Here is an 18,010-nt window from a genome sequence, read left to right as displayed (position 1 = left end):
CTAAGTTCATGACATCATGATTAGTGACTGACGTAAGAGTAGGCATGGAGTACGTGGAATAGTAAGCCAGGTCACGTGCGTGTCATCCTCAGGCTAGGGCCCCGGGCCCCGACCGGGATCCTGGCCGAGCCCAGCCATCACCCTGATCACCCTGATGCGCAATCAGCTGTTGAACGGTCCGGACAAGTGGCGCCCTCGTGCGTGGATAGAACACATATGATGGCTAAGTCGACAATGACTTGACAAGTTCACTTGATTGACTGACATCATTGCCGACAACCTCCACATTGAGTCGCTTGCTCAGACGCCGAGTGTGCAGTGTCCCCGACGACCCATTGCCCGCCCATTGCCCGCCCATTGCCCGTCCATTCACCGCTCAGAGGTGTATTGATCGGTGATTGACCTCGGGCTCATCAGCCGTCGACCGCTTGATGATGATGATGATGATGATGACTGACGAAGACTTTGACGAGGATTACGATGACCCGTTGTTCCCGTTGTCGGAAGAGGCCCCTGAGAATCACAATGCGGGCAGTCCGCGCTCTCAGGTCTTGGGATTCCAGCCGCAAAAGGAGATCTTCTATCAAGCCAGTCTGCCGTATGCGGCCCAATTGGACCGGGAGTCGGTGCAAGACTTGGCCCGCATCAAAAGCGGGCTGAGTCAGGCCGTGGCTCGACGGGAGATCCAACCCGCCGCCTTGATTTGGCTCACGCGGATTAGTCGGTCAGTCCTCGTCCGTCCTCGTTCCTTCCTTACCTACCCTGTAGAAATGGGCACTACTGACTTGTCCGGGTCCCGTCCAGTATCGTGGCGAAAAAGCGGCAGGTTGGCCGCCGGTTTCTAACACGCAGTCTCGCCAGGATAAAAAGACACGGACAAGTCAGTAGCGCCTAGAATAGACCGGGAAAAGTTCAAACCCGAAAAACACCTTGGAACTTTGGGCCGAAAAAAGTGGAAAAAAAGACTTTCCAACTTTTTTCTCACTATTTTTCACATTTTAGGACACCTTTTTTTGCCCTTTGATTGTCGTTGGGGTCCTTTATCTGCTTCCTTCTGAACTGGTTGTTCCCTGTTTTGGGACCTTTTCATTTACGTCTGTGTAACATTCAATTCAATTCGGAGGCAGAACATTGTAGCATTTTTGTTTGCTTGGGTTTTTACTGGCTTCACTTGACTAAATGCTGCCAAGAATGACATCCCCAGTGAAATAAAAATGAAAGATTAATTCAGTTTGGTCATCATAAGAGAACGACAAATCATGCATTGGAAGTTATGGAAACACTGATCAAAGGGTTGATTTTGTTCATGACAAATCATGTTTTCGGCATTTTCCAAGGGCAAATTATTATTATTATTATTATTATTAATTATGTAATGAATTTATTCTGAAATGGCCATAATGATTTTCTGAATCTTAAAATATCTAGTATTGCCCAGCCCCATACAGTATTCATTCTAACCACGAGGTGCCTTCACCAAGAGAGATTTTGACAATTTAGTCCAGAAATAACCAGGTTGGTGTTCTTGTCCGATAGATTTTTGCGTCACTACGGTTTCAAGTTCTCCTTGAGCGATCACTTGAGCCTGATTCGGCTGGTCGAGTCCTTGCTGTGGCTGCCGAATTGTGATCCTTGGTGGATCACCAAAGTGTCCTCGGTCTTGATCAATCTGCTCCGCCGCAAAGAGCTCATTCCCCGGAGCGAACTCACCTTGGACTGGCGACCCTACTATGACCTTTATGAGCGTATCATGTTTTCTCCTTTCGAGCCTGTGGGCCTTGTCCTCAACCCCAGGTAATAACACCCACGCTAATAGAACACTCAATAAAACATTTTCCTCGAGAGTCCGCACTCGTTACATTTGACCCTCTAGCTCGGTGGGCAAGAACTTGCGCTCTCTGAACCGCTTGGTTCGGGCCTATTTCCCGCCTGAGGCCACGGCCCAGATCCTGATCGAGATCCGACCCCTCATGTGCCCCTACGATGTGACCATGGGCAAGGCCATGGCTTATGCCGAGATGTTCTTGCCTTCGTACGACGTGCAAGCTATCGCCGATCAGACGTATCGCCTTTGGTTCGACGAGTTCATGCGCTTCTGGGACGCCTGTCACAACTCACCTCCGTGGGAATCGGTAAGATGGCCATTATCTAGAGGGACATGAGGCCTGGGACTGACACTGAAGGCTCAAGCAAACCACTTGATTGCAGAGCTTGATGGCCTTGTTTGCCCGATTGGCCGAGAACAACATCGGCCAGATCAATTGGGAGCCCTACATCCCGTTGATTTTCACGCGGATTATGCATGGCTTCAATTTGCCTGTGACCTACAAATCCACATCGGTGGGGGGCAAGCCCCAAATGTCGGACATGACCACCATCGTGCGCTGGATCGTGTCCACCATGGGACCCCAATCGTCCTCGCAACGTCATCTCCGACAAATGGTGCTGGCCATTGAAACCTACTACAATGCCGCCAATTGCGGACGACACTCGGCCAAACTCATCGATTTTCTGTGGAAGCTGGCCCAAGCCTTTGTCCGACGCATCCACAGGTGAGATAAGCCCATGCCTGAGAACTGTTTCGACTCGGATGTTTATGAAAGGTATGATGATAGAGGTTTCGTCCTTCTTTTTTGTGCGTTGCAGAGAGCGGTATGCCAAGGTCAAATGGGGCATGGAAGTGGCGGAAGAGCACAAGTTGAGCGATGAGGCCATCACGGACTTTGTCACGTGTCTCAAGCCCATCGCCCTGGCCAATCTATACTCACGAACGGGAATGGTCGATCAAGGCGTAACCATTCAAATCCTGAGCACGCTCCGCCCCGAGATCATGCTTCCGCCCATTCTTGAGCGTATGAACTCGGCCCTCGAGACGTTGACTGAGCCTCACAAACTCACGGCCTCGCTCCACGCCATGTCCTCCGTGTCCAGGAGTCTGGTGTATCCGGGTCCCACCTTCCCCGAGGGTCCCACCCATGTGATCCCACTGATGATGGCTTGCCTACCCGGCATCGATCCCAACGACATCCGCAAGTCTATGGTCACCATCCAATTTATCTCGATCTACTGCACGCTCATCCCGATCGTGGACTGCTCGCAGGCCTCTCAACACTACACGGATCTGAGCGAGGCCGAGCGCGAGATCGCCTGCCAAACGGCGCAATTCGAGGATTTCGTGGCCGAGTTTCTCCAGCGATGCTTCGCTCTCATTGAAAGCTCGACCTTCCATCAAACTCGCGAGGAAGTGTCCGAGCATAAGAACAACATGGAGGATTCCATGAAGGACGTGGGTCTGGCCTCAACCTTCACCTCCATCTTGTTCCAATGCTCTGAAGCCATTTTCGACATGGCCTTGCGGAAAGTGCAAGATTTTGTCCACGGGCGAATCCTGGAGACAAAAGTGGCGGGCAAGATGGCTGCTTCTCTCTGTCGAGCCTTGTGCAAAGTCCGTCCCGAAAAGGCCCTGAAGATGTTCATACCTCCGGCCATTCAATCCGTGACTCAGCTCTTGACCACCCACACTCAAACCGACGAGACCCTGGATGACGAGCTGAAGTTCAATCTCTTGATCTTATCCGAGGTTTGTTTGCTTAATTTTTCACCTCCATTTAGAGGGTTGTCCAGATATTTTTGAGCAAGATTCTGCAAACGTGGCATGATTGATTGCATTGTTTCTCTGGTGAAACCCCCTTTTATTGATGGGCCCTTTGGATTGGGAACTTTGTGCATGAATCTAGAAACAGTCGTCCAACCATCCATATTGGTTCTTATTATTGAACTTGCGCGTCTGTCATAGACCAAGGATGCAAGGATGCCGGTATCTAGTCTCTTGTTCTTGATTGTGAGGCCACCTTTCAATTCAAATCTTAATTCAATTTGCACTTGAAATCATCCCTTTCTGAACAGAAGGGATGTGAGATTAAAGATCCCACTTTTTGAACAACGTTTAAGGCCATGAAACGGGTGCGACAATTCAGTGTCTTGGGTAATAAGATGCAAGGTCGAAACATGGAAAAGTGTAAAAACTTTTAGTATTTAGTTTGTATTCTAGTAAGATATGTATTAAGCGAACGCTATTTTGTCAAAGCTGTTGGCTGTCCATATTTAACGTATTTCACCGTTCTTGCCCCAAAAAAATATCCGGACAACCCTGTAGTTCAAAAGCCATCTTGGGGGGGCCCTAATAATATGCTTGTATTTGTGCACTTGTAGTGTCTGCGATCTCCTGGTCCTCATGTACTAGCATTTGTTCCGGAGGTCGAGAAGATCCTCCAGCAAACTCTGCACATCAAGAACAAGGATGGTCGTCAGTTGGTGATGAGCATGCTCAAAAACGTAATGACCGTCCTGACTTCGCTCTCGGTGCTTGATCATCGATCCATCCCCGAAGGCTACGACCGACCTCTGAAGGAGTTCCTTCCTATTCGGGTAAGGCACCGGGCTCTGGGATCACCCACCCCTAGCTTAGCAAATCAGGGTGTTCGCTCTTCACAGTCTGTTTCATCTGATTCCAGGCCTGGGGCAAACCGGGCAACATCCACGATCTTCAGTTGAAATGGCACATTCCGTCCGGTGAGGAATTTGAGACAGCTCAAAGACTCTTGAACACGTTCCTGGGCCAAGAGCTCGACTACTTGACCCAATTCGCATCAAGCCAAAGTGCTTGGGACAAGGAGGCTCTGCGAGCTCGATTGGAAGTGATTCAAGCCATCCTCCAGGGTTGCGGGTATGTCCTGCCTTTTTGGCACGAGGAGGAGGCCCCCGTTCCACTCTTCGAGTCCCAAGTGGATTGCGACCCCTTGCCTATTTTGACCATTCATCCCCATGACATGGAGCTCACTTTTAGGGGGCGCAATGCTCGACTGGCCATCCTCGAAGTCATTGATTTGGTTCAGGTAGGAACATTTAAGGGTTGTTCTTCCCTTGCGATCAGCCTCTCATTGAAATCGTTCGATGTTCATCTCTTCTAGGCTAGGTTATTGAGCAGTGTGGAGGACGACACCAAATCATTGCTCTCCATCGTGTCCATCTACCATTCCTTGGTGTTGTACATGGGGATCACCAAGGACATGTACGACTCTCGAGTCAAGAGCTATCGAGCCGTGAAGAGGGTGCTGGACAATAAGTTGGTCGGGTGTCGACGACAACTTCGCGTTTTGATTTTGGATCGAGTGTTTCTTCAACATCAGGAACGAATGGCCGAGAGGAACAATGTACCCTTCACCAAATCCCATCAGAAGGTGAGGAGGACGAAAAAAAGTTGGATTGATCGGTCTAGATTTGGAAGTGGAAAAAGATGATGAAGGAATCAAGTGTAAAGCGAAAGCGAGAACGAGAGCGAGAACGAGAGCTCCTGGGGTTTGGGTTGACCGTGTGATTAGAGAGGGTTTTTTCGCAGCGGACCGAGACAAAGGCCTTGAGTTCCCTCCGTTTTTGTTCTCATTAATTGCCTAATTGGACAAAATACTTGGAGGAACCTCGTTTCGTCCCTTCTCGTTTTCTCGAGAACTTCGTTGGTCTCTCTGTCATCACAATGTTGCCTGAAAAGACTGGGGAACAAAGGCCCGAAAAGAAAGGGAAAACTGCCAAAGAGCTGAGGATGAATTTTTCCACTGGATTACATCTGCTGACCAAGGTCTTCGTCGTCGGTACCGGCTCTTGGGAGGGCCTCATTCCACTCTTAAGCACGTTTTTTTTTCTCCGAATTCTGTGCTTTCCTCCCAATAAGAATGGAGCAAAGTTTCAGGGATCCAATTGGGCTTGATCTAATCTAGCTCAGGGGATGAATTCACTCACCTCATGAAGGACTGATTTTGAACTGAAATTGATCTGAATTTGATTGCAGGTCATCGAGAACTTGTTCAAGCTGTCCACGTCTCACTACAGTCAAGTGCGTCGAGTGGCCCAAGACGCGTTGTCCCAATGCATTAGCAACTTCAACTCTGGCTTCCAAGAGGTCGTTCCCAAGGTGTTGGAATTCCTCCAGAACGATCCCGCCATCAGCCATGAACAGTTCAAAGGGGCCTTGTACGTCCTGCTTTCCACGGGTTCACGGAAGACCCTTTTGGCCAAGCGCAATTGGAACGTTCTGGGCCAACTCTGGCCGGCTTTGGTGGACGCTCAGCACAGCGAGAAGCTGAGCATCATCAAGCTGCTCGACAAACTGATCAGCGCCACCTTCAAGGCTTTGCCCACCTTCGCTCTTACCTATCAAGTCCCAGATTTGGCCGTGGATCGAGCCCGGGCTCTCTGGGACAACGGTTCTGAGCCCAAACCCGTGGGCGAGTTTCCCTCGGCGAACGAAATTGCCCTGGGTCAGACCAACTTGACCAAGTGGAATGAGACCAATATCCAGTCCTATCACAAACTAGTCAACGACTTGTGTGAGCGTCTCGAATCGGGTCAGCTCCACTGGCGCCATTATCACATGGCCGTGTCCACGTTCAGCGCTCTGTGTCGATACGATATTGAACTGCCGGTGCGTGGCGTTAAAATCCTGGTCAACAATTTGATCCACGAGAACTTGAGTGTGCGGAAGGCTTCGCATTGTCTCGTGGCCAGCATTTTGAAACAACAAAAACGCAAGCACCCCAAGATCGAGATTCATCCCGTGGAGAACCCCGAGATCCCGCCCGAATTTCCCGGTGATCGGCCGGACAATGAGTGGTTGTGCTATGATCCCAAGAGAGTGCCCAAATCGGCGGCCGAGTGGGATGAGCCTCGTTACGTGCACAAGACTCATTTCGGATATTATAGTTGGCCGAAGAGAATGATGATCTACGCTCCCTCATCGGCGCAGCCCAAGTTGAGAAGAACGCGCGACGAGTTGTCCGAGGGTGAGAAGCCCGTGTTCGATTTCTTTTCCGACGCTTCCAATGTGGAGCAGATGGTCACGTTCCTCTCGTTGGAGGAGTGCAAAGGACGGGACAAGTTCGATCCTCGTCGGTTCTCCTTGTTCAAGGGGCTTTTTCGCAATTTTGGCGACACGTTCCTGCCTCTGTTCCGTCCTCATTTGGAGCGTTTGATCGCCGAGGACAAGGAGAGCTCGTCCAGGTGTGTGGCCGAAATATTGGCCTCGATAATTCGCGGAGCCAAGCATTGGCCCTACGACATGACCGAAGCCATGTGGGCGTGGGTGGTGCCCTTGATTCGGAAAGCTTTAGGTAAAATCACCGTGGAAACGGTCAACGACTGGGGCACTTGTTTCGCCACGTCCTCAGAATCGCGAGATCCGTTCCGCATTCATTGGATGCTGGAGGTGCTAATGGAGGAGCCCTTGCGATCCCAAGGCTCCTTCATCGACGCCTCCAGACTCTACGCCGTCCAAGGCAGCCTCGCCCAGCAAGAATGGCGAGCAGGCGAACTCTTACATCGACTCCTCGCCTTTCTCAAACCCTTCTTGACACACCCGTATCAAAACGTGCGCGAGAGGATCGGATCCGTGCTCACGAGCATCTTCTACGAAGACCTAGAATATGAGAAAGAGGACCCGGACAAGCCCAAGCGTTGTCCACGAGTGGCCGACTTTGTCAACGAGCTCGTCCCGCAATTGGAGATCCTCTGTGACGAGCCTGATCCCGCCGTGGTGACTTTCCAAAGAAGTCGAACCGTGGCCCCCGCTGCACCCTTACCGCCCTTGGGAATGGAATCCCTCAATGGCATGCCGCCCTTCCTAGGTCCAGACGGAATGGCCATTCCTCCCGAAATGATCACCATGAGTCCTAAAGGCATACCTCTGATCCGAATCCCGGGACCTCCGGGCGCTCCGCCCATGATGATTCCCTTGATGGGTCCCAACGGCGAACCCATTCAACTTCCACCGGGTGGAACGCCACCCATGATGGGCCCGGACATGTCCATGATGCCCCACGACGGACCACCTGCACCCGTACCCGCCCAACTACCTCCGCCGCTCGCTTCAGACACTTCCAGTGTTGAACTGACAGATGAGAAAGCTTTGGAGTACGAAAAACGACAAGTGGCCATTCGACTCCTCCAAACGAGTAAGTTCAGATGCCTTTGGATTGAAGATGTACGAGTACGTACGAACGTTGGCCTTTTTTTTCTACGTCTGACTTGTGTTCGTTTTCTTGTTTTCTAGCTGCTCGCTTCCTCTACGGTTCTCTGATCCGGGCTTACAACGGTGCCAAGCCCGAGATCTTCAAGCTTTTACCGGTGCTCTGTAACAACGAAGCCAACGATTTCGAGCCCAATTTGGCGCGAGATTGTAAAGTTACATTGGCCACCATTGGGTCCATGATAGTACCTTTCGCGTCTGTGCCGCATCTTCTGCAGGGAGTCACAGATGTGATGGCTCTTTCCTCGTGGAAGGCCAATTGTTCGGCCCTTCATCTGCTCGAGGTAGGAAAAAGCAGAAGCCATTGAGTATTGATAGAAGTGCTTTTTTTCCCTCTCATGTTAGAGGAAATCATGCTGTGTGAGCTCTGAGGAACGGGCGACCTTTGATCTCGGCCTTTTGCGCAATATGCTTAGGAATGCAACGAATTGGTGGCCTCTCGTTGGGTCGTCCCTCGTTAGAAATTCTGATGCTGATTCGGATGGTTATTATTATTTTTTCAGGTGTCGGTGTTCATGAATCTTCCCTCTTTGATGTCGAGAGCCGAGTGGATGGATCAGGTGTTGGATATAGCCACGAAGGCCGTGGATTCGGACAGGGTCGAGATTCGAGAGAAGGCCGGCCAATTCCTCAGTGGATTGCTCCATTGCGATTTCATTTCTGAGACCAGGAAACAGGAGTTGTTGGTAAGTGGTTTCGTTATTACTTGCACTAGAAGGCCATTTGGTTACGGCGTATTTTTGATCTGAATTTCGTGGTTTGGTTGTGGCCATTACTTTCACACACGCCCTTGGGACCCTTGGCAATCTATCCCTCAAGAGTTGAGACTGGAGAAGTGACATTAGCGAAAGAGGATCTGTGATTTATGACCTCACTCCCGAGACTGGGGTAATCACCTCGGGTCACAACACCTCAATAACCGCTCGTAAAGTTGCCTACAAAAACACTGGGATAACATTCTGGCAAAAAGTGCATCTACTCGTCGCCAATCAAAACAAACCAGAAGTTCAGCTATTCAAAATGAAGCATGGCCCATAATATAGTAGTATCACAGCGTAGGACCAAGAGGTTTCACCAACACAAAAAGTGATGCAGATAACAAACCAACCTTCCAAGCGCGCGAAAAGCGTGGTTTCCCACATTGATCATCACGACTCGACCGTATGCACCTTGCTTGCGTTAAGTGCTCTCACTCGTCGGCTTTTGTTCTTGGGATCGCGTGATCTTTCATCTTCAAAGTCGACGAGCGGCTCAGACTTCTTCAGAGAAGGTCGTGGTGCTTTTCGTGAGGTCTTCTTATCCTCGGCCGTCGTGACAATCGACGTCAATGCTAAATCGACAAAAGGCTCTTACTGAGAGGCGGCGCCGAAGAAAATAAAAAAAAAGCGTAGGTTCACTCGCTTGTTGCACATGCCCTGCCCACGTCGTCCGTCACCGTGTGAATGTGGCTTTTGTTGAATGATCCCTCTTAACGACGAGGTGGGCCACGTCGGTCCTTGAGATCTCAAGTGTCTGCGAGTCAGTCAGCCTTTGAGCAGATAAGATTGTCCATTGTAAATGAACCATTCACCTTGTATTGCCCTATTGGGTTAAAGGATGCGATTGAAGGCATGAGGTACTTGTCCGTAGCAGGACTGAGGAAGGCCGGCCCTGTCTTCAGAATTTCAGAATTGGATGGTTTAGATGAATCGCGTTCCAAGGACGAGAATGCGAAATAAACAGATTTGAGAATGCCTCTCTCACGTTTTTGAAGGAGGAAAAGACGAGCGACAGACTCGACGACACGTCTTTGTTGAGTGTCATGCATATATTATTAATATTTGATGTTGGCCTACGATTTGCCTCGCAACGCTAACAAGTCCGAGCATTGGGCGTTTTCTCTTCTTCAATCATCCACAACTGAGTAGTAGTTTGTCGAGAGCATTTGAATGGCTCGACCCTTAATCAAATCCACGTTTGGCAAAACAAAGGCCTGTTGGCACAAATCGGAACAATTCAGAAACTTCCCGGCGCCCCATCGGACTTGGATGAGTCCCAAAAGTTATAAATAAACAGATGGTTTAACAAAACGTGGTTCAAGGGTCTATCTCTCTCTCTCTCTCCTCCTCCTCTTGCATGTCTTTCTCGTCATTTTCGAAAGTTGTTCTGGGCCTCAGACAATGACATTCAGTTTTAGTGCTCGAGCGAAAGATAAATGCACCCACCCACTTGGAGGATGAAGTGTGTGAAAAGTGGCCAAATTTGCAATTCTTTTCCCTCGTTCTCTTTCCATTCTCGTTGGCCTCGAGCTTGCTTGTCGTCGGTTCGCGTTCTCTCTTTCGTTCTCTGTCGTCTTTGGATTCATTAAAATTCAATTTTCATCCCAGTCTCTCCAGTACGAATAACTTGGCATTGGGCTCACGGCTCACGGCTCACAGGCCTTCCTTGGCTGGGTGGATGGTTGGTCTTCATTTGACTATTTCTCATTTCACATCACGCTCCAATTCGGTCCTCCGTGAAACTGGTGAAGGAGAGAAAAGGAGGGGAAGGTAGAAGTGTTCCAATTAGTGCGGAAAACTTTCCTCACTCGCTTGGAGTTGTTGCCATTGCAATGGTTCGTTGGGAGGCAAACCTCATTCTCTGATCCAGGACCGTCTCTTTCCCTGATGTGGATGCGTTTCATTGGGTCCTAACCCCTTCGATTTATGAGATTTATTCAGGCCTCGATCCAATCTTTAGACGGCTACTGTGCTAGCCAAAAATACTCCTCGGAGGAAGAGAGGGAGAGAGAGAGAGAGCGAAAGCGAAAGATCGTGACAATGACAAGAGGAATTGATTTGGTCCACCATTTGATCTATTCCAAGGTTTCTAGGCACCTTTCTCGTTCTATTTTTTTCTTCTCTCTCTCTCTCTCCATTGCATTTGTTTCCCTCCTGCGATCACCTCCTTGGTCTCTACGTACTCTCGTTCTTGAAGTTGGATGGCTGGTTGGTTGGCCTGTCACTTGTACATAATTGTGACCTGAGCTGGCTAAAAGTCGTTCCATCCATCCAAGCCTCTATCCATTTATCCATCCAGCCATTTCTCCAAGGACCTCAGAGGAAAACTAAACATCTGGTCTCGCGGGGTGTTGTTCAATTTTGAGGAGTTCTCCACCTCGTTCCCGTGAACCACTTTGGGAGCTCGTTTGTTTACCTCTCCTGCCAACCAACACCACATTGTGTGTCGAGATCCCGATTTTCTTCTTCTCTTTGCCCTGGGTATGATATGAGAAACATCTGCAGTCGTTTGGTCCATAAATTCAGATGTCTGTGATCCCTCCTCGCCCAAAACGAACCGAGAGGAACATTCTTCTATCTAGGTCTCCTTGACTCTCGTTTTGTCTCCCTTGGTAGAAGTCCGTTTCGCTCTCTCATCTTGTCATCGCTTTTCTCCACAGCGATCTTGTGGTACTATTGGCCTTTAGGCTTTAGGCCAACAGGCTGTGTCACAATCTATGGGTCGCCACAGCCATAGATATGAGGGGAAAACACCCATCTCGAAGAGGGATGACTTTGGGAAATGTACCCATCCATCCCATGCTGACAAACTTGGCACTGCCCTTTTAAGTCTGTTCCAACAATGTTGTCATAGTATGAGTCGTATGTTAATGGAACTTCTCTCGAAATTCTCCTGAGAGACAACGAGCCATTATTTGCCGTGGCCTCTTTGTTCCCCTTTCCTCATTTTCTAAAACGGAACCTTGAATGAAACACTGTTCTTAAGAATATTTGAGCACCCGGTGATTACGTGCGTGTGTGTGTGTGTGTGTGAGAGAGAGAGAAAGAGAGAGAGGGAGAGTGCGTGTGTATAAGTCAAGTGCTCCATTTTCTTTCCTCGATATGTATGAACAGTACTCAGATAGCCAATATTGGATATTCGGCATATTCCGAGGCCTATTGACGCCGTTGTTCAGTACACTGAAGGTCGACCGACCCTAGCCCAAACATAACAGTCTTCCTGATTGAGAGGCGATGAGGTGCCAAGAAGTTCCGAGGACGACCAATTCATCCTACGAACTGACTACACCACCAAACCTTCCTTCTCTCTTTCTCTCAACTCGAGAAGATGAAGGAAACGTATCCAAAACATGGATCTGGTCGACCATTCACGAGCCAGCGAAAGGTCGAGAAACTTGCAGGTCCTCACATGGTTATTTTTTTGTTCAAGATGTAAGCCGAGGGTCGTGCTGGCCAATCCATCACAACTCGACGACAATCTCGAGGAATGACCTAGTTCTGCGTGCTCTTCTTTTCTTCATAACCCAAATCTTGGGGTGAGGGAAAACCAAGTTTCCAGACGGAACAAAGACATGCCTTCGAGGCATATCCCATATTATTAGCCCATGGGAATGGTATACATTCCATTTTGTAGTAATTTCTCGTCAGCAGGCTTATTTTGACTCCATGCAGTTCGAGAAAATGGCTCTGGGAAGTTCAAGTGGAACCTCGTGGGATTTTGCATTGGGTGCCCAAGACCAGTCGGCGGAGTTCCTTGGAACAAGAATAAATGTGAAATGGTGCTTTGTCGCGTGTGAGGGTAAGGTACGATTCATGCTGAAAATGTGTTAGTTCATATAAAAAACTTACGGCTTGTTTCCCTTGCCAATGCATTTTCTTGATTTGCCAGAGAAAGCACGAAATGCAACCCAGAGGTTTATTGACGCATGCAAGGTCTTAAGCCGGTTCAATGGCAAATTGGCCGTATAAAACTTGCTTATGGTGGATGACTGGCGACTCTTTTGGGTAGAGGAATAGAACTAAAAACTTCGTCGATTGGACTTGGAACGACTCAAGACCAATCTTTTTCACGGACTAGATGAATCGATAGAGTTAGCTTGTCCTTGGAATTTTTGGATTTCGAAAAATTAAGTGGACTCTTTCGTTCAAGCCATAGTATTCTGTTCCAAATAAAATCTTTAGACTCGAGATTACGTCACTTCTTGGGGGACTCGATTTGATCTATCGACTCGTGCGCTTCCCTTGAGGCCACGGTTTTTTCCTCTGAGAGTGGCTTAATATCTGGATTGGAACCATCATCATATTTATGAACGTGTCAATTTGAATCGAGCGTCGGATGCTCAAGATTTGAACTCAAAATTTCAACCCATCACAATCTTCGTGCACGTTCCTCAAGTTCCAGTGGAGTGGCATGTGCTCGGTATACTTGAAAACAGGGGATTATGAAAGGCATTCATCTTACTTTCTTTTCATGGAAGAGGACGAAGAAGTTGAAGAAGCTTTGGAAGATCTTGAGACCAGGATGTTAGAGAAACTTGAGCTTGCTTTCCCCAACTCTTGAGCTTTTTTTTTTACGTCGAAGCCTTACATAGAACGTCATTGGGTATTCTTTGTGGCCTTTCATAAAAAACTTTTGATAATTCCGTGACTTTTTTGCCTGCCTTGATCAGACCTTAGTGCGTCTCACGAAAGTATGGGTGGTGGGTGGTTCTTTCGGATTTTGCAATTCACTTTTCATTGGCCTTTTTTTTAACTGCTCTGCCCTAGACACTCGAGCTTCAGCACTTCTCTTTGCCGTTATTTAGATCTCTCTTGGCCGTCAGAATCTTTGTTGGTGTTCTTCTTGGTTCTTGGTCTTGTGCTTAGCCGTTCTCCTCTCTCTCTTAAGCATTCGCAATAAAAGTCAAGTTGGCAAAGGACATCATTAAGGTCCCTAATGAAAAAAGTTTCACCGGGTTTTCGTCTTGGTGCTCTCCTTATTACTGTGTCACACGACACGGCCAAGTCTGAGAAATGTTTGTCATTTAACTCGAGGAGAGTGGAAATCCTTTTGACAAAAACTTAAGGTGAGACGCCACGTGACTCCAGAGAGTTGCCTTTCAACCATGGTGGCCTCTCAACCATGTCCACGACCCAAGTCCTCAATGTATCCTACGCAGACGTACGTAGAACTTCACGGAGCCCCTTGTATCATCTGTCCGAATGCAATTTATATTCGGGACAATTCTCGTTCTCTATCACCGAACCTCTCTCGGCATTTGTGGGGTTCATCTCTTCAGGTTATGTACGTCGACTTCCTCAATATGACCTAAAACAATGCCTTTCTATTTTTCTTGTAGGACTCTTATAAATCCAAGGCCAAGACCAAATTGTCCAAGAAGAAGAAGCAGTCAGCCCAAGGAACGGAGGATGAGGTTCAAAAAGAAGAGGCACGCAAGCAAAAGGCCATTTTGAAGCGTCATATTGGCGTGATCGGACTGAGCGCCTTCGTGTCGGCTTATCCGTATGACGTGCCCGATTTTGTTCCGGATATCCTGATGATTTTGAGCGACAGAGTCCACGATCCCCAGCCCATTCCCGTAAGTACCATCACCCTCATCAGTAATGTTGTTCCTCGTCGTACCAAAGTGTTTTTTTACGCCAAGAAGAGAGGCTATTTTTTGCCTTTGGTTGGAATTCCGTTTAACGACATGGACTGGTGAACCTCTTTGCTATCACTTCAATGAAGATAAGACAACATTCCTTTCTCCATCGAGATATTGGTTGTTATTGGATCATCTCGCATCACCCCCAAATCTTCTCTTGAAAAAGAGTTTAGAAATGAGGTCAAAGTTTTCTCTCTCCAAGTTTGTTCGGAGTGTTATGTTTTTTTCTCCTTTTATGGAAGATGACACGGTCAGATCCAAGGGAAAGGAGCCCTTTTGTCATGTCATCACTGAGTGTGGCCATATTTATTCGTTCCATCTTTTTGATGATCCTTTGAGATATGAATTTTTCCACCTCCCAAAGTCTGCTCCCTCCGATCAGTCAAAAACATGTATACTCTACTGTGGTCGTGTAGTTCTTTTTTTCAAAGCAGCGTGAAAGGAGGTGGTAAATCATTTTTTTGAGGGGCTCGAACTTAAAGGCGGGAAAATTTAAGCCTAGCATCTCGTTAATGAGCCTTATTTCTGCTTTTTCACGGATTGTCCCGACCCCAAACGGGGAATGTAACCCTCAGTATTATACACATGAAAAATGATGCTGCCTGGTTCATTCCAGTTCGTTCATAAGGCCTAAACAATAGTTCATAAGCTTCAAATTCCTGTAAAAGATTTTTCGTTGTAGAAATCGTTTTGATTTGGCCACCAACGTAGCACGTTGTTTAAGCTCGCTTTGAGCCTATCTTGCCTAGCTTCTTTTGTGTAGGGAATTGCGCTGTGTGTTGAGGCTCATCTGTGCCCATTTCATTCTTCAAATGCTCGATCCCAATTGATTTCGGCCAATCGGTTGCCCTGGAGCCGAAGATTCTCCCACGGGAGATCAGTGTTCCAGAACCCGCGGAGGAATTATTTTTGGATCGTGAATGGCACACGAAGCCGTTGGGCTGTCATGGGATCTGGATATACTCGTTGGAACGCCATAAAGAACGATCAGCTCACTTTTTGTGCCCCTTTCTTCTGGCAGGGAAGTGAACAGAACGCAACTAAACAAAAACATGACAAACTTGGGTTGTTCTTTCTTCAATGGCACGTAGTTGTTCCAAACCGTGCTTCCAAACATCCTCGATAGGATCATCCAGGAAGAAATATGAAGCATCACGGCCTTTGTTTCAACAACAACAGTTTTCGGCTTAAGTCAACCTTCAAACGGAAAGTCATGCATACTGTACAGTATCACAGGTTGAGTTGAGCTGAAGTGGGATGATGCTTGAGCACCTCTGAGAAGAAATATTCGAAATCCGGCTTGAAAAAAGTCGAGCTGACTCTGCCCAGTTGTGAATGGCGGTAGTTGGCAGCCCGGAGACATCCCATTTAAAGAACGATCCATCAATTTTGGAACCCTCTCAAGGTCTCGAATTCCATTCGTTGAAAGCTGCGTTTTTCGAGGAAAAGACTGGTTGGTTCACTAACTGACTGAACGGAGGATGAAGAACAGAGGAAGGGGATCGGGACAGACGAAAGCTTTGAGCTTGAAATAGAACTTGTGTGGTGTGTGGGCAAATGGAGGGACGGATGGATTTGCATTCTTGGGAAGGAGAAAAGAAGCCATTGTCAAAAGCACATCCTGAGTCCAGTGCATGCATGGCCTCACTCGTTCTTCTCCATTTGAACGAGTGCTTTACCCTTTGGTGCTGTGAGAAAATGCATTTGTCCTCCAATGCACTAAAGTTGTCTTGAGATATTTAAAAGCTCTTCCACGAAAAGGTCTTGTTCAACTCGACAACGATGACGGTGGTTGGTATTGTGCGTGCGTGTGTGTGTGCCAACAAAGTTCGTATGTACGTACTCTGATGTCTCTGGAAATCCCAAGTAACTTCAACATACTTGAGGCCGTATGATCGTGCACAGGCTTGTTCCCTACAGGAATTGCTCCCACGAGAAATTGCCGTCTTAAATGGGCACCTCTGGGAGGACGGGCCAACTAAACGTATAAAGTCTTAATGATAAGGATGAGATGAACCGTTACTGGGGTGGAAGGGGGCGCTAGACGCAGGAAAACACGGACAGCATTTGGTAAATAACTCACTGACGTACAGAGGGTCATAGCATAGCATTGGCCGAAAGTAACAGATAGATTAATGATTAGGTAAGTAGTTTTGATTTTCTCGACTGCTAATGAAATTTTGTACTTTTAAGCTTTTAAGAACAAAATTCTTATATTTTTTCCTCTGAAGTGTCTTTGTTAGATTTGCTCTATTCTTCTGTCAAATATAACTGAAGTAACCGTTCAAATTGCTTTTGCAATCCTAATAATCGCTGAATCTGTTGCATAGATCCGATAGTTTTTGAGTATGGAACTTCGAGCCGTTTCTATTTGAATATTGTTTTTTGTGTTATGTGAAGACTGATCAAGCACCAAATTAATGAGAGTGAGCATTAGAGTATTGGTAATAAAGAACAAAAAAAACAAAAAAAACAAAAAAGCATAAGCGGAAAAAGAGAAGAAACCTTTCAATTGGTAAGACGATGGGCTTCCAGTTCCAGTTTTTATGAGACAAATGTAGCATTTCTATGGTTGACAAATAAACATCTGTCCAAAGATGTCAAAAGCGTAATTTGAAAAAAAAGCTGGTGTTCCGAGTCACCCCTCCAGAATATCACAACAATAACGAATATCAAAACTGATTATTTCTCAGAAGTTTATATTTAGATTTATATATTTTGGCCGTCTCCACGTAAGAAAAACATCAAATTAAATGAAGCATAAAATTGCAAGAGCTCCAGGTTTTGCATTTAGTTAAGGTCCCACGAGAGAATCCACCCTGTAACTTGAAACCCGAGCCATGTTTTTGCATCTGTATCCTGGGCAACGATACCCTCATAGCAGACAGAATCCTGGTCAATGCGTGGCACAGCTTTGTGCATTGCATCTTCTCATATGGAGACCGTGATCATTGGCGGGCCAACTCGGCATCACAATCTCAGACAAGGTCCAACTCGTCCTGCTCGTCCCATTCTTCAGATGCATACCCAACCTCCACCAGCAACCAGACCAGTGACTGAATGCTCTCAGACGATGTCACGTGGCATGTCCGTCCACTGTTCTAGGTCATGATTTTTGATTCGCTCGCTCGATACTCGATAGGGATCTCGGGGCTAGAAGGATTTGATTTTTCGCATTTGACCAGTGCTCAACTGCTCATTGCCCAACGCCTACTTCTATAGCTTTAGAGTATATAGTACTTATATACGTACGTAAGTACATACGTACAACACTGCCATTTTCCTCTCCACCAGTTCCAATTGATGGGCATGCATTAGCCAAAGTTATTCTGCCTTGGCTGAGAGCTGTTGGGCATCGGGTTCTTTCTGAAGTTTTCCTGCACGGAATAGATGGATGGATGGATGGACGGATGGATGGAAGAGTGGACGGACGGATAGATGGGTGCTTGGCTGCTTCCCCAGCTAGCTCTCTGGGTTGCCTCTTGAGGCAACTTTTTTGAACATTCATTGAACATTCTCGTTTCAGACCC

The 18,010-nt window shown here is 47.5% G+C and overlaps 1 protein-coding gene across 1 annotated transcript in view; it reads left to right on the top strand.

The window, feature by feature from the left end:
• Positions 1-190: 190 nt before the first annotated feature.
• Positions 191-18,010, top strand: part of LOC131883180 (proteasome activator complex subunit 4-like) — a gene marked incomplete in the record, with an annotated part of 18,186 nt that continues 366 nt past the window's right edge. The window contains 12 exon segments of the mRNA XM_059230566.1: positions 191-724; positions 1,537-1,794; positions 1,874-2,132; positions 2,209-2,552; positions 2,647-3,580; positions 4,213-4,428; positions 4,515-4,895; positions 4,971-5,240; positions 5,846-8,003; positions 8,102-8,361; positions 8,581-8,763; positions 14,175-14,414. Of these exon segments, the coding sequence (XP_059086549.1) occupies positions 432-724; positions 1,537-1,794; positions 1,874-2,132; positions 2,209-2,552; positions 2,647-3,580; positions 4,213-4,428; positions 4,515-4,895; positions 4,971-5,240; positions 5,846-8,003; positions 8,102-8,361; positions 8,581-8,763; positions 14,175-14,414 (5,796 nt within the window).

Source organism: Tigriopus californicus, chromosome 7 (assembly GCF_007210705.1).
Source record: "Tigriopus californicus strain San Diego chromosome 7, Tcal_SD_v2.1, whole genome shotgun sequence".
NCBI lineage: Eukaryota > Metazoa > Arthropoda > Copepoda > Harpacticoida > Harpacticidae > Tigriopus > Tigriopus californicus.
The sequence above is the reverse complement of the archived record's forward strand: the minus strand, read 5'-3'. Positions and strand labels throughout refer to the sequence as shown.